At 60.1% G+C, this 15,186-nt stretch overlaps 2 protein-coding genes across 12 annotated transcripts in view; one reads left to right on the top strand and one right to left on the bottom strand.

Moving 5' to 3' along the window:
• The window catches only part of C14H16orf96 (chromosome 14 C16orf96 homolog), a 51,238-nt gene extending 50,107 nt beyond the window's left edge, over nucleotides 1–1,131 (top strand). For 6 of the 11 annotated variants that reach the window (XM_070485032.1, XM_070485030.1, XM_014833154.3 and 3 more), the window contains one exon: nucleotides 832–1,012. In XM_070485032.1, coding sequence (XP_070341133.1) covers nucleotides 832–847 — 16 coding nt within the window. In that variant the 3' untranslated portion in view covers nucleotides 848–1,012. Of the gene's footprint in view, nucleotides 1–831 lie in introns of all 11 variants that reach the window. The other 5 variants (XM_070485033.1, XM_070485031.1, XM_070485029.1 and 2 more) reach the window with 2 other exon arrangements.
• A 5,658-nt stretch (nucleotides 1,132–6,789) lies between these two features.
• UBALD1 (UBA like domain containing 1) lies at nucleotides 6,790–12,890 on the bottom strand. The gene is made up of 3 exons (XM_044746285.2): nucleotides 11,837–12,890; nucleotides 8,237–8,299; nucleotides 6,790–7,878 (listed from the first exon to the last, which is right to left on the bottom strand). The coding sequence occupies exons 1-3, from the start codon at nucleotides 11,954–11,956 to the stop codon at nucleotides 7,525–7,527; spliced, it is 537 nt and encodes a 178-aa protein (XP_044602220.1). The 5' UTR covers nucleotides 11,957–12,890; the 3' UTR covers nucleotides 6,790–7,524.
• Between the last annotated feature and the right edge of the window lie 2,296 nt (nucleotides 12,891–15,186).

The following is a 15,186-nucleotide window of genomic DNA, read 5'->3' as shown; positions in this document are numbered from 1 at the left end:
GGGCCATTATTTCCACCGAGACCAATTTTCTCGTGGGAACCAAATTTTACTGTGTGCGTCCTTTTTTATTTTGTGTTGCTTATTCCCACCAGTAATCACTGTTACGAATTGGATATTTAAAGAACCTGATTGTTTATATTTGCTCCTTGGCTAATCCACGAGGAACTTGAGCAACGCCCTGGAATCCTCCAGGACCGCTCTCTCCCGTCGCGGGCTGGGGTCCTGCACGCCTGTTGGATGTCTTTCTGGTTCCCAGGCTAACTGCCCATGGATTTGGTGGGACAGAGAGCAAACCGGGAGGGCAAGATGTCCTGTTTTGGCACTTTAGTGACCAGCCTTGGTGTGCAGAGCAGAGCTCACACCTACCTCCTGGCATCCTGCAGCCTGGCTTGATTTCTTCCCTTCGACGGTTTATTTGTCTATCCTTCTCCCTCTCAATTTCGCTCTCTTGCCTTTTCTGTTCCCTAGCTTGTTTGGCTGTGCCTTCCCTCCTTTTTGCACTTGTGCACTTCTATCACATCTCCTTCTGCACGGTTTTGGGGCATGACCCCCCCCCCCCCACACACACATACATCCACTAGAGGTCCCAGGAGCCGAGGAACAATCCAGGAATTGGGGTGTGGGATGAGCTGCCTGGAGTTCACCCTGGGAGAGGGCTGGGGGCTCCAGGCTCTGCCAGGGGACTGATATGGAAAAGGATCCCCTGGATCTGGTGGCCACCAGAGTCCAGGAAGGTTGTGTGCCCACCCACTTCCTAATGGTTTCAGCCTCTTCCCCCAGCTCCTCACCAGCCACCACCCTTGGCCCTAACTTCTCTTCTCTTTCTCCAAGGACTGTGTCCAAATGAGGCCAAGCTCTTCCTGACCCAGGTGACTTACCTGTCCACGCCCCCCTCCCTGCCACGGTGGGGACCGGCTGGCATAGTCCTGGACCCCACCCCCACCCCCATATCACAGATGTGTATTTTTGGCAACTTCTCCCCAGAATAAAATCTTTCACTTTTCTGACTGTGGATGAGGGTAATTGGCTCATGCCCTCTGCAGAGGGTGACTTTGCCTGCCCCACGTGGGTGAGTAGACCTGCTGGTCCCCCCTCAGGCCACCACCCCAGGGTCAGCCTCCCAGACCCACTGTCCAGAGTCACTGTGGCTGAGTCTCAGCAGAGAATCACAACACACCTTCCCTCTTCCATCACATTTCCCACCTTGGCAGAGTCCCGACCTGCCCCAGCCCTGTGTGGTGGGCAGATCAGGGGTCTGTGGGCAGAGGGGGTGGTGTGACTTGCCCAGGGTCACAATGCGAGGCCTCAGTTCTCTGGCCCCCCACCCAGGAGGCCATATTTCTTGGGTGCTGTACACACGTCTGAGGGCGCTGCCCTCCCTCACCTCTCCCACAGCAGGAAGGGGAGGTGTGGCCCAGGCTCAGGCAAACTGCAGAGTTGGGGGCTCCCGGGAACGTACCCCATGCCAGGTGTGGTCAGGCTTGTCCCCTGCAGCCTGACACACAGGGAACCAACAGACACCCAGCCATGGTTCTCGCAGTCCCTCATATCAGTCCCCATTCGGCCTCTCAAAGCTGCCTTCCCAGCTGTTTCTCAGGTTTACAAACGGAATCAGTGCTTGAGTTGGTTCCTGCAGCCCAGGGCGAGAGGAGTGAGGCCCAGGTAGGTGACTGTGTAACCATTTGCATTCTGACAGGCCTCCTCGGTGCTCTGGAAGGTGGGGAGCTGCAGACCCCCCTGCAGCCAGTCAGGAGCAATCCCAGAAGACGACGATCCTGTCCCCCAGTGTGGGAGGGGGTGGGGGCAGGGAGCAAGCCAGCCTTTGGCCTGGTCCTGCAGGCCTTGGAAGCTGGGAGGGAGGTGCTGAGCCTGCTCCTGGGGCAGCTGCCTCCGGAGGGTGGCCCACCCCATCTCAGCAGGGGAGGGCGCTTGGGGAGCCAACAGAACCAGGGATGAGGTCAGCAGATTGGGAATTCGGAAGGCCCTGGGTCCAGACTCCTCCCCTGCTAGGGGGACCACGGCTCCTGGCCTGAGACACTGCAGCAGCGCCAGGCTGGACAGGAAGTAGGGTGACCAATGGCCTGATCTGCCTGGGAGTGAGGGGGTTCCTGGACCTTTCAGTTTTAAGACTGAGATGAGTTGGTCAGGTGGAGAGGGAGGCAGGTGGGCTGGCCTGGCATACGGGGCTACACGAATGAGCAGGGCAGGAAGGGGAGGGAGATGCTGCTTGCCAAGCAGAGGGTCCTGCCTCGAGGTGCTGCTGGAATGGAGAACTGTGTGGTGACTACCCTGCACCCCCAAACCCAGCCCCACAACTCACTGGTGCAAGTGAAGGGGTCACTGAACATTGTCTCCTTTTCAAAGACCATGAACTCATTAACCCTAAGGTATAAACAACCGACAACAGCAAACGTGTGTCCTGAACATGAGGATCTGCACTAGAAAAAGGCACCACCAGTACCCAACAGCAGGCTGCCATAAGATAGAAGTTGAGGCTCTGGAGGGAGGGCCTTCTGTGTAGGGACTTGTTAGGGACACTCAAATCAGCACACACTGGCCCCCCTGTCACCACCATCTTGGCTGGCTTGACCCCTGACTTTCCATGGATTTGGGGACTCTAGGCAGAGACCCTCCAAACACACACACATATGCCAGAAAAGGGCTTCTCTTCTCTTTCCCCCTTTCTCTCTTGCTCGTCTTCACCAGGATCCAGTGAAAATGACCCCCCCCCCATATTCACAGCTGTTATTCCCCAGGAGATGAGAAATGGTCCCAAGAAGCAGAGCAGAACTCTGCCAACAGGCTCCCAGCACCTCATGCACTGACAAAGCCTCGCCATCCTGGAAGCGGACCCTTCCCCACCCTCCCCCGGAGGACCCAGCACCCCCCACCCTTAAAAGAGCTGTGTTCTTTTAAGGCTCATATGAAATACATATATTGCCCAAACATGAGCTGTGGCTAAGCAACCAGAGACATTTCCAGATGCAGGAATTGGAAATAGTCTTGCCTCAAAAGATCTCCTTTTGGCCAACTCAGGTGGCCTCCCTCCCCAACAGCGACACTGGGAAGGCACCAGAGTCAAAGCACTCGTCTGTCCTCAGAGGTGTCCTGCTATGAAAAGCCCCTCGGAGACTCCAGGGCCACAGCAGCCCTGCCTGCCGCCGGGTTTGGGGGCCAGCCTTGGGAACAGCGTGCTTTTCTGCGGCCGGCCGCGATATGTTCTCGGAGAACCCTGCAAGGACCCTGGGAACCCGCAGCGGCCCTTCGTCTGAGACAATCTGGGCAGAGAACAGCTCTTCTCTTTTTAGAGCCGTCTGAAGGAGGAGCCCTGCCTGTCTGCATCCCCCGGGTGCTGCCTCCACCCCACTGAGCAGGGCATGTACTTCCACGGCTCCTGGGGAAAGCAAGATCCCCTTCAGAGATTCCAGCTGATTCTGAGGCGAGAGTTGGACACGTGTGTGTCCGTGGTGGCCAGTGCTGGTCGGCCAGGGCAGGCGAGGTTGTGTCCCCACTGTGATGGGTGCTTCAGCCAGTTGTGGCCTTGAGGGAACTTGGGCAGATGTTACAAATTTCCAGGACCAACCAGAAGCAAGGCTTTTCATGTAAACCCTTCTGATTTTAGAATGTTGGCAGATAAGTCAAAAAGATGTAAAACACCGTGCCAGCCAATCAGGGGACAACGAGTTTGCAAACCCCTAAGATAACCACGCCCCAATCTTTTAACAGCAGACCAGAAGGGCACATCTACCGCTTGTCACTGGGGAGGCCGGACCGTCATTCCCACATGCTGCCGCGTCTCCTCTGAAGAAATGAGACACACAGAGCGCAAATCACTATCTTGGAAGCAACGTCATGGGTGCAAATGGTGTTTTTTAGAGTGGAATTTTGGAAACAAAATCATTTAGAGCTCAAGTCCGGTGGTCAGGTAGGGGGTGACCAAGCCTGGAAGAGGCCGGACTTTGAGGTAACAAGGCCAGATTTCCCGTGTGTGCTGCTTGGGCGGCTCCCAGGAGCGCCGGAGAGGAAGGACAGCTGAGGATAGCTGTAACTGTGAGTCTCTCCGGTTTGTACGTCAGCACCTTTGCTTTTTAGCTAGTTTACACTTGAACGTGTGGTGGATGGTGACTGACGCCTTCAGTTTTGCTTCTGAGCTTCCAGGCTTGGGGCAGCTGAGGAGAGTTCCAGCTTCTCCATTCGCACCGTGTGGGCCCACCTCCAGCTCCCCTCGAGTTTGTCCAGCCCACTTTTCAGCCCTTCCTGTGCTGGAGAGATGCTTGGATCCGGGGGCTCCCAGCACACCTGGCAGGGCCTCTGCATTGCTGCAAAGTCCCCAGGTCGCCAGGCCCCAGCTCCAGCCCTGCCCTCTGCCCCTCCTGCTCTGGGTTCTCATCTTGCCTGGGGCACTTAATAAAAATCAGATTCCTGGGCCCTCCTCCAGAACAGTTGCTTCAAACACCCAGGGGACCCTCAGGGTCCATAAGCTTGGGAGTCCCCAGTTGCTGTGAGGGGCATGTGCTGGGTGATGGTGTCAGAATCACCTGGGAGCTTTTTTACTTTTAATACCAGCTTTGACACAAAATTGACATTCTATAAAGTTCACCCTTTTAAAATGTACAGTTGATTAAGTTTTTGTTTATTCACAAGTCGATCACCAATACCCTGGGGAACATTTAAAATCATGCCTTCAGGGCTTCTCCCCAGAGATTCCATGCCCTGGGGCCCAGGAGTCTGTGGTCTGCTTGTCTTTTTATAGAGCTCCCAGGAGGCTCTGCTATGCAGACAGGTGTGGCAATCAGGAGTCTAGAGCACGGACGTTTTGTCATGTCTACAGATGTTTTTGGTGTCACAACTGGAGGTGCTCCTGGAATCTAGTGGGTAGGGGCCAGGGATATTGGTCAACATCCCACAGTGCACAGGACGCCCCCACGGCAGAGAATGATCCAGCCCCAAATGTCCACGGTGCCCAGCTTGGAAAACCTGGATCTATAGGAACCTTAAGTCCTTTCCAGCCTAATATGACCTCCTGAGACCCCCAGGCCCAGCCCACCGTGGCCCCAGAAAAGAAATGGGCCTCACTTCCAACAGGTGAGCACTTAGGAAAAGTGTAGTATACAGACACTTCTCAAACTGGGGCCTGCGGTCCTGAGTCTCTAACAAACTCCCGGTAACGCTGCTGGTCTGGGGATCACACTTTGAGTAAAGAGGGTATGGTGTATTTACATGCCATCCAGGGGCTTGCCCAGGCTCGACCTTCCCGTTGCCTCCAGGAGTGCAAATTCTAGATGGTGTCTCTGACATGTATAGCCACCTCAGTAATCTGCCCACTGGGAGAGCTCAGACATACTCCCCACCACACGGCAGATAACCGAGGAACACGCCTCTGCAAAGCCTTTTTCCTACCACTTGAAGGGAGGTGTGGGTTTCCCGAGCATTTTCTGCTATCCACAAGAATGGAGAAGCTGTAGTGAAGATTCAGGAGGCCCGAGATATCCTCACTCTTTGCCTGCCCCTCCCTCCCTCCCTCCCCACCTGACACAGGCCCCAGGTGGAGGCTCGCCCCCTCTGGACTCCAAGAGGCCGTCAGAAGCGTGGGTTTCAAGGTGAGGACATGTGTCTGGGACATAAACAACAGCTCAAACGGGGTCCTAGCGGTCATTCTTCAGTGACAACCACAAAGTAAAGAGTTGTTGCAGGAGGGCCTTGTCAACAGATCCTGTCCAGGTTCCAACAGGGAAATGAAGCTGGGTAGGGCACGGTGACATGGGGCATCCTTGTCAGAAAGCACGGCCCACCCCTGGGAGCAAGAGCAGGACTGTTGACAGTGAGTGCTGAGACGCCAATCAAGCCAGAGACCTTCCGAAATAGAAGCAGCTCTCTAATTCAGGCAGCACCCGCAGAGGGCTAAGGTGCCAACCAAGGAAGGCTGGGCGCTGGGTGGGTGTGACCCCAGATTGGGGAGTGAGGTCTGCCTGTGAGGCACTGCAGGCTGAGCCCAAGGGTTTCTGCAGAGGCTCTGGCGTCCTCCTGCCCCGAGCCTAGGCCCCTCACAAGGGCTGCAGGGCCGAGGCTGCCTTCTCCCAGAGCTGCCCCAGGGACCCCTCCCCCAGCGTGGGCAGCCCAGGGGCAGAGGGGGCATTCCTGGTTTCCTCCTTTGGGCTAGAGCAGGTGCTTACTTCAACCTTGCTTGGGAGAGCCTGGGATCCACTGTCTATTGCCCCTGGGCGGCTGGTTTCCTTAGCGACCAAGGGCTTAAGCTGCAGGTTGGACTCTGCCCTGGCCTCCTCCTGTCCCTGTCGCTAGCCCCCGCTGGCTCTGCACCCAAGCCTGCTAACTGACTACAGGCACTGTGCCTGCACCTCCCCAGGGGAGGGACCTGCCCCACGCAGCCAATTTGCTGGAGGTTGGGCTGGGAGGGTCCAGCCCGCTGTCAGCCACTGGGGCCCTGAGACAGGAAGAAAGGTCCTTATGTGAAGCCCAGGCAGGCCGGAAGGCAGTTGTTAGCCCCAGAGATGGGATCCATCCAGCCAGGCAGGGGGAAGGGTGGGCAGATGGAGGCTGCGATTCTGGGAACACAGGCCAGAAACTAGCTTCATGGGAAAAGCCTCGGGTGGGCAGGAAGATTCCAGAGCACGTTGTGGTTGAAAAGACAGCGACAGACAGGAGCACTGAGGAGTCGGGCAAGACTGGGGGGTGGCCCTCTGTTCTGGGCTCTGTCTGTGCCCTCCCCTTCCACACAGAGCCAGCTGGCAGCAAAGCTTAGGATACAAGGCAAGACCACAGAGTCTGGTGGTGGTTTGGAACTTTCTTCTCCTTTGTTAAAAGGGGAAAGGAAATGGGTATGGGGTACCCCCGGGCTCTGAGGGAGGCATGCAGGCAGCCCCAGCAGGCAGGCGCTGGGGGATGGGTGGGAAGAGTCCTGGAGTTTCCCACAATCCTCTTCTCTGCAGGGAACAGCAAGGCTGGCCGGCCAGGGGGTTGAGGAGAGGGCAGGGCCCTGGGGAGAGGGGCGGCGGGCAAGGGGCTGGGGGCTCACTCTAACATGCAAAGTCCAGCTGCCCCGTAAACTAGGTTGCTTCTTGAAGAGCGACATACATATAAATACACAGACACAGCTACACGCACACATGCGAAGACTCTGCATTCCCGAGGGTGGGGATCTAGGCCTGCCGGCCCCCAAGGAGCTCCAAGGCAGGAGCCAGCCGAGTCTCCGCAGCGGTGGCGCTTCTCCGCAGCCCCCTGGGTGGGGTGGGGCAGGTGAGTTCTCTGGGGAAGGCTGCTTGGCCTCTGAAGTTCTGTCCACCAGCACCCAGACGACTCAACCAAATCCATGCAAGCTGGGTGCCACGTGCCTGCGCTTCCGTGTATGTGCGCGGGCAGCCTGTGTGCTGGCATGAGGGTCCCGTCTCTCCCCTCCAGGGCTCCGGGGAACGGGGGTCAGACAGAGGAGGGTGAAGGGGGCCTGCGGAGACATCCTCTCCCCCGCCCCACGGGGCCCTGGCCTCCGGGAGGGGGGAGGGGCCTCCCTTATCTCTCGGCCTCCATGGCGGGGTGGGCCCTGGGTTCTGAGGTGGCCTGTTGGGGTGGCAGGGGCGGCCAGTCTGACACCGGGGAAGGGGGTGCTGGAGTCCACAGGGGCGGCTGCTGCGGCGGGTGGTGCTGTGGCCCCCCTGGGGGCGAGGCCGCAGTCGGCCAGCTGGGTGCCGCGAAGCTGCTGGTGGCGGCGTGGGGGAAGTGCGGTGGGGGCGATGTGGCCGTGGCGGCCATCGGGCTGCCGCTGCCGCCACCGTGGAAGCTCTCAGAGGCCTTGAGACGGGAGAACATGGTGAGGGCGTCAGGGAAGTTGGGGGGCGTGGCAGGGGTGTTGGCAGGAGTGCACATCTGCAGGGGGAAGAACAGAGGGGGGTGAGCACCCCTTTCTGGGAGGGCCCGTGGCCTCCACTGCCTCCTAGAAGACCCACTCCCAGCCACTATTGGGAGCTTTTGTGCCCCTTCCCTGGATGCACCCTGGCCCCATAAGATGGTCCACCAGCCAGGGGCTCACAGAGGAAAAGCACAGTGCCCGAGATGGGCCGGCCCCCCACACCCACTGGCCGTATCTAAGGAGGCCCCATCCCAGCGCGAGCCAGTGGCCCCTCCACAGCCGAGAGCCACTGCAGCTTCCTCAGCCAGAGCTGCTTCCCCTGCCCTGAACAGGCAGACCCCAGAACCTGCCCCTGGGGCTGCAGGGCATACTCACCATCTGGTGGTGGTGGTGGCTGTAGGGGATGTTGGTCTCCTGGAAAAAGGCGCTGAGGGCCGTCTGTGGGAAGAAAGGCCCATGCTTACCCTCAGGATTCCATGGCTTGCAGCTGCCCTCCCTCCTAGGCTCTCTGGGGCCTGGTGTGGCTCCGGGCCTTGCTCCCAACTGGGAGAGGCAAGTTGAGGTGGTGGGCCTGTCACCACTTGGACCCTTGCTACCACTCAAGGAGGCGCCGTGGACCCCCAGGGCAAATAGGGTGAGTGGTGAAGACCCTCACGATGCTGCATGCCACCTGGATGCCAGGTGTCTCTGGCTCACACACACCTGGTGGTGTCACCACGATGGGGGGCGGGCAGCACCCTCACCTGTCTCATGGGGAGAGACCTCCAGAGAACTTGAGCTTTTGGTTCAGGAGATTCTAGCCCAAATGTCACCAACTCCATGCGCGGCAAGTCCTTACTCCTCTCTGAGCCTCAGTTTTCTCATCTATGAGCCAGGGGATGGCAAAGGCCCCCAGATGTCAGGTCTATGACCCTTATGCCCCTCTTCTTGGCTGACTAAGGGACCCTGCCCTGATGTGGGCCTCAGTTTCTCCATCTGCACCCCAAGAAGACTGGACTAGGTGGCTTCCAGTTTCCCCTCCCTGCAGTGAGCTCCTATGATCCACGTTCCAGCTGGGAAAGCCGGAATTAAGTAGGAGGGCCTGGGTTTTGCACTCGCTGCCCAGCTCACCTGAGCCTCTGGTGGAATGTTCTCAAGGTGGCGGTGGAAGAGATTGGCAGAAGTGGGGCTTGCACCCAGGACTGTCAGAAGGGGAATGGGAAGGGGCCGAGACCAGCTCATTCAGAGGCCCTGGGACACTGGGGGGGAGGGGGCTCCCGGGAGGGGCTGGCAAGTGGTGTGTTCTGGCTCTGGCCCTGCAGGAGAGGCATCGAGGAAAATAAGGGAACTGGTTGCTCTCTTGCGAAAGTGCTGAGTGAGGGAGCCTGTCAAGTGTGTGAAGGGTCCACCAGGCCCTGCCAAGTCCCAGGCCCAGCCCCAGCTGCCCTGGCGGCTCTGTCCTCCACTGCCACCCCCTTAGGCGCCCCCCCACCCCCAGCCCTGTGTTGTCCAATCCCCTCCCCCCAACACACCCAGAAACCCAGCCTGGCTCCCAGCGCTTGCCCTGGGGGCTTTGTTATTTCATTCAAGTAAATTCAAATGAATTTTCTGGGAATTTCCTGCTGGAGAAGCCCTACCCCAGTGTCCCTAAAGAGGGGTGTGGGAGTTTGGGGGGAAGAGGCCTGCTGGTCTCTACGCGCCTCCTTGTGATCCCCCCCAGGAGCCCCAAGGGACACACCAGAGCCATTCCTTTGCCAACAGCAGCTCCAAAGGCCACCATGAGTGAGGTGTCCAGTGAGAAAAACCTGCTCTTCTCCAAGTCTTAAAGCCGCACCCTTTAAAGCACACAGGACCCCTCCCCCTGCAGCCTTCCGTCCCCATTAACACCTGAATCACAGAGAATATGACCCAAAAACAGGGCCTTTGGCGAGGTCAGCCCTCAGCCCTTGTATGCTGCCCCCGGGTGTGTGTGTGTGTGTGTGCGTGTGTGTGTGTGCGCGTGTGTAGGGCAAAGAAGGAGAGGGTTCCATGAGGAAGCCTTCATTCTGTAGACCACGCAGGGACCCAAGGTTTGGGGGTTCACAACCCGTTTGCACCTTAAGTGAACCTGCCTAGTAGCCCTCATTCTACAGATGGTGAAACAGACTCTGGGAGCCCAGACTACAGGGCTCCCCCGCTGGGGGCCACCACAGCCCCCCAGCCTGCAGGCTGCTCCTACCCCTCCTGGGGACAGAGTTTCTCTCCAAGCATTTCCAAGCTCAAATCTACATTTTCAGTTTCTGGGATCAAGGACACTAACCTGTGCTACCCCAGCGACTGCCCAGCTGACTAGGCTGAGAGCACCAACAGGCAGGGCCGATTCCCACTGGACACCTGCCCGCCCAGCCCCAGGCAGGGAGGCCATGTATGCAGATGTGGGACTCAAGCAAACTGCCATGAATGTGGTTTTGCAAGTTTTGCCACATCCAGCCCTTGAGACAAACTGGCTGATTAGGGAGCTTCCTGCAGGGTGGGGCTGCCAGCCTGGGGGAGGGGGGTGGTGGAGCTGGCCCTTCAGTCCTCAGAGGTCCACTCATACCCCAAAGATACAGAGGAGGAAACTGAGGCTGGTGACGGAAGGGACTGCCCAGAGAGACAGAGCAGCCTCCCATCTCGAGGTGTGAGGACCACACAGGGTCAGTGGTCTCCGCAAAGATCTCTGGTAAGGAGGAGGAGAGAGAGGATTCCTCTGAGTGGATAGGCCACTGCCTCCCCAGCTGTCCCAACTCACATCCCCATCCCACCCCCAGCAAGCTGAGCCCCAGAGTGCCCTGGCTCCTGGTCCCTCCTGCAGGCACAAACATCCCTGGGACGGCTCCCCACGGGGAAACCTGGCTCCTGGGCCTGGCTGGGCAGACACTACAGACTGGTCGGGGCTGTGACCTTACACCTGTGAGGGGAGGAGCTCAAGGGGCTCTGGCCTCCTCCCTGGATACCACCCTGGGTTATTTATGGGGCCAGTTGAGTTAAGGAAGCCAGGTGGCCTCTTGGCAGCACAAGCCCTGGGCACTAGTGCTCTAGGGGTCAGGGAGGCCCGGGGGTGGAGGCCAGACTGGGGCAGCCCCACCTCCCACCCAGCTGGCCGAAAGCTACTGAACCGTGTACACCACTTCGCGCACGGTGCGGGAAGATCCTCCTGCCAGCAGAGGGGAGAACCGGGACTCGGCTCTGGAGCGGGGTACACAGACGCACAGCCGTAGCTGTTGTGGGGCTCCAACACACCACCAGTACACTCATGTGTGTACACGCGTGGGCACCAACTGCAAAACGGCGACGTGTGTGTACGCGCAGCTCACACACGCCGCACCCCGCGTGGACTGCGTGTTTACACACACGCCAACATGCCCACACGTAGCGTGGCGCGTGCGTAAATACAAATGCACATGTACGTGGACACACCGGCACGCAGACCCTCAGACCCACACGCTCGCGGCGGCTGCGCCCGCGGGCCCCGCGCCCCCCTCTTCCCAACCCCGCGGCTCCCGAAGGGGGGCAGCGCAGACCCAGCTCGGCCCAGGCCTGGGGCGTCCTCCTTCCGGCCGCCCGCCCGCCCGACTGTCCGTCCGGGCCGCGGCACCGCCCCGCCCTGGCCGTTACCCGAACAAAAAGGGGGGAGTCCCCACATCCCGACGGCCCGGGGACCTCGGGGGCGGGGAGTCGAGACGGTGGGGGCCGGTCGCCCCTTCCGCCCACCCCGCGCGGGCAGCGCTTCCGGGGGCCGCGTAGACGCGGCCGCGCCGCCGGGCCCGACCCGCACGCCGCGTGTGCGCGCCGGGGCCCGGACGCTGGGGCGCGCGGCCGCCGGGACACCGGGTTGAGCGCGCGGGCCCGGCCGAGCCCCGGCGGAGCGCGCACCGGCACGTGTCCACACCGGCCCGCACACGCCCCGCGGCACGCGCGGCCACGCGGGACGGACACCCGCCCCGGACCCCCCGACCCCCCGGCCCGGCCGCGCACCTCGAACTGCCAGTGGGCCGCCTGCAGCAGCTGCTTCGCCTGGTCGGCCGCACAGCCCGCCGTCAGCACGAACTGGTTGATCATGACCTGGTGCTTGAGCTCGTCCATGTTCACGGACATGGCGCCGCCGCCGCGCTGCCCCCCGGCCGCCCGCCCGCCGCGCTCCTCCGCCTCACGCGTCCACCATTAGCGAGCCGGCTCCGGCTAATACAAATATTTACTGTGCGGCTCTGACTCACCGAGCCTCGCCTCGCGCGGCCGCGGGGCACACTGGGAGTTGTAGTCCCGCCGCTTCCGCCGCGCCGGGCCGAGCCGGCCAGCAGTCTCCGGCCGGGCTGGGGAGAGGGCGTGTCTGAACTGTGAGCTCCGCTGTGTGCGCAGCCGGGCGGCACGCGCCCGGGCCCGAAACGAGAGCTGGGCACGTCCTGGTCGCCCCCGTGGTTCTGGGGGCACCCGCGGCCCTGCCTGGCACTGATGAGGGTCAGCACACTGGGGCCACAGACTGCGTGGGCGCAAACGCCGGCCACAGGGGTCTTTGCCCAGGCCCCGGGACCTCGAATCGCGGTGTGGTTGGCATCCGTCTGTGTTGAGTGGGCGCACCTTTGGAGACGGGGCCCTAGGAGTTTTGGCACAAATCGGAAGCACTGGGACGTAAGGTCCCGAAAGCCTACCACAAAGCTAGGCGCCAACAAATACTCGTTCAGTGAATGAATGAATGAATCTGCTCTCTAGGGCTCTGCTCAATGTCACCGCCTCCAGGAAGCCTTCTGGTCTCCCCAAAGCAGGGAGCACAAGCTCACATGGCCCGCTTGTGATGCGAGTAACCCCTCACCCCAGCCTGGCGCTCAGCCAGACACACAGTAGGCCCAAGGAACGTCTGGGGAAGCGATGGCGCCCGGGACAGGCAAGCGAGGCCAGCAGGTTTTGGTGCCTCGGGGTCCCTTCCTCGTGCTGTTCTCACTTTCCCACGCAACATCTCGGGCTCCTTGCCGGAAATCTCAGGATTCGGCGGGCGGGCGGTAGGACCCCGCGAAGTCAGTTCCGGGGCAGCCCTGAACTCCTATTCCCAGAATGCCCCGGTTTATTTGCATCTTTCGGTCCCGAATGACGTCAAGTGAGTGAGGCCGCGCCTCGGCCAATGGGCGGCCGCGGGGTGTTAGGACCTGGCCATATAAGGTAAACAAAGCTGCTCGCCCAATGAGGCAGCGGCGGGGGCGGGCGCTGGGTAGAGACGGGCGGGGGCGCGTCACGTGGCGGGCGGGGGCGGGGCCGGCGAGCGCGGGGGTGGGGCGTTGCGGGCTGTGTTTACAGCCCGGCACGCGCCGCTTCCGGTTGACGTCTCGGGGCAGACAGGCTCGGAATGGGACCCCGGCTGGGGGCGGGGAGCCGCCACCGGCCCAGGTTGGCTCGGTCACCCCCGCTCTGAACGACCTTGGCCCGGTTCCTTGCGCTTCCTGGGCCCCAGTTTTATTTGTTGAGCAACTATTCATTGGGCCCTTGCTCTGTGCCTGGCTCTGACCTGGACGAGGGCACAGCCAAGGGGAAACCCGAGACCCATAAGCTGGTGGCAGGGCTGGGGGGGGGAGGGGGGGGCGTGTGTCACAAATCCCAAGGACAGATGTACACCTGCAAGTGTGGAGAGTGTACTTCAGGAAGCAGGCACAGGCCCTGGGGACGGTGGGTTAAAAGCCGTCGAGGGGTTTTAATAGATCTGATTCCTTGTCCGCATTAGAATCGCTGTGGCTGCGGCAGTGTGGAGACCAGATGGTGGAAGAGGGGTCCAGTTCGGATCAGGCCATGTTCTGGGTGTGTCTGGTTCCATGGGAGTCCGCCCCTGCTCAGCGGCTTGCCCTCAGAATTGGACTGAATGAAGGGAACTGTCCCACATAGGGGGTGGGGGAGGGCCTGCAATACTCTCTGCGAAGCCCTTCCTGGGTTCGTCGACACTCCCAGGGGTTCTGGCTTTGGTTAGTGGAAGGAGGATGATGGGCGACTGGTGGACAAGGCTTGAAAGGTCCCAAGGTGTGGGGGGTGGTGGAGGCTAAGTGACCGGGATAGCTTCTGGGAGGGAAGTCTGCCACGGTGGCACAGCTTAGTGGCCTCTGAGGGCTAGAGTTGAGAGCTTGGCCCTTTGGCAGGGGGAGGACTCTCAGTGTCCCCCTTTCCAGGTGGGCACCTCAGCCCTGGCAGAAGTTGCTGTCTACTTTGGAAATAAGGTTTCAGGCTCTTTTCTGCCACATGAGGATCACTCAGGATCCCCATTTTTTGCAAACTGCCATGGTGCTAGATTCCTGCCCTTACTAAGAATGGGCCCTCACCTTTGCAAAGCATCATAAGCATAAATTAATGGGGGCAAAGTGCTCAGCACGGGGTAGGCAGCTCTGAATGTGGACCACTATCACTATTACCCCTGAGACAGCAACAGGGCATGGTGGAAGGTGAGCAGGCTCTGGGGCCAGACAGACCTGGGTGTCAGTCTTGGCTCCGTCACTTAATGACTGATGCTGGGCAGGTACTCTCTCTTTGAGCTTCGGTTTCCTCATTTGTAGAACAAGATAAGAGCGCGGAGCTCTCCCAGCGCTGCGGTGGGGGATTAATGCCTGTGAGCTGTTCAGCATGGGCCTGGCACTCAGCGCACCACTTCTAGCACTCACCTCTTTGCCTTCATCTGGACCACTCTAGGGGCCTCAAGCCCCATTTTACAGATAAGGAAACTGAGGCTGGAATCTGCACCTTACACTCTTGCCAGTGTTCAAAGCCAGTGGAGAAGAGCAGGCACCCAGTAGGTGTGTTTCTGGCAAGGGAGATTGGCGCTGTCCTGGCACGGCTGACTGGGGGCCTTTCTTGCTCAGGGAGGCAGGAAGTATCTTCACTCCTCCCCCAGCCCTCCTCCAGGCACCACTGAGGTACCTGCCCAGGCTTGCCGAGCCCAGAAGGAGCTCTTCCAGGTCAGCTGGCTGACTGGGGCGGGGCAGATGTGGCAGGGGAGTGAAGGTCACCCTTCTGGCCCCGATGGCCCCCCAGCCAGCTTGTTTTCCCCGGGGGCAGCAGGGAAGAAAAAACAACCTTGTTTTCAGACAGGATCAGCCTGGCTAGAGAGTGGACTTTGGATTTCTTCGCAGGCTCCGATGGGGCCTGACAGCTGGGGCCAGTAGATGGGGGAGGGAGAATAAAAGCCATTTCTGGCAGGCAGTGCCCTCACTTGGGGTCCAGGGAGCTTGAGGGCTTTGCCAAAGCTGGCATAGCCAGTCGATGGAGGGCACAGGGCCCTGGCCTCCCCCGAGTCCCCTGGCCTTCTCCCTACCCCCATTCTTTCAATCACTCCACAGATGTGAGTGTTTATCAGCTAT

The sequence above is a fragment of the Equus asinus genome, chromosome 14 (assembly GCF_041296235.1).
Source record: "Equus asinus isolate D_3611 breed Donkey chromosome 14, EquAss-T2T_v2, whole genome shotgun sequence".
NCBI classification, from domain to species: Eukaryota; Metazoa; Chordata; class Mammalia; order Perissodactyla; family Equidae; genus Equus; species Equus asinus.
The sequence above is the reverse complement of the archived record's forward strand: the minus strand, read 5'-3'. Positions and strand labels throughout refer to the sequence as shown.

Excerpts from the sequence above, each read along its gene's own strand:
- UBALD1 (XM_044746285.2), bottom strand. The coding sequence starts at position 11,956 with ATGTCCGTGAACATGGACGAGCTCAAGCACCAGGTCATGATCAACCAG. Across the intron at positions 8,300-11,836 it reads CGGCCCACTGGCAGTTCGAG|ACGGCCCTCAGCGCCTTTTT; the intron begins GTGCGCGGCCGG and ends TTCTTCCCACAG. Across the intron at positions 7,879-8,236 it reads GCCACCACCACCACCAGATG|ATGTGCACTCCTGCCAACAC; the intron begins GTGAGTATGCCC and ends TTCCCCCTGCAG.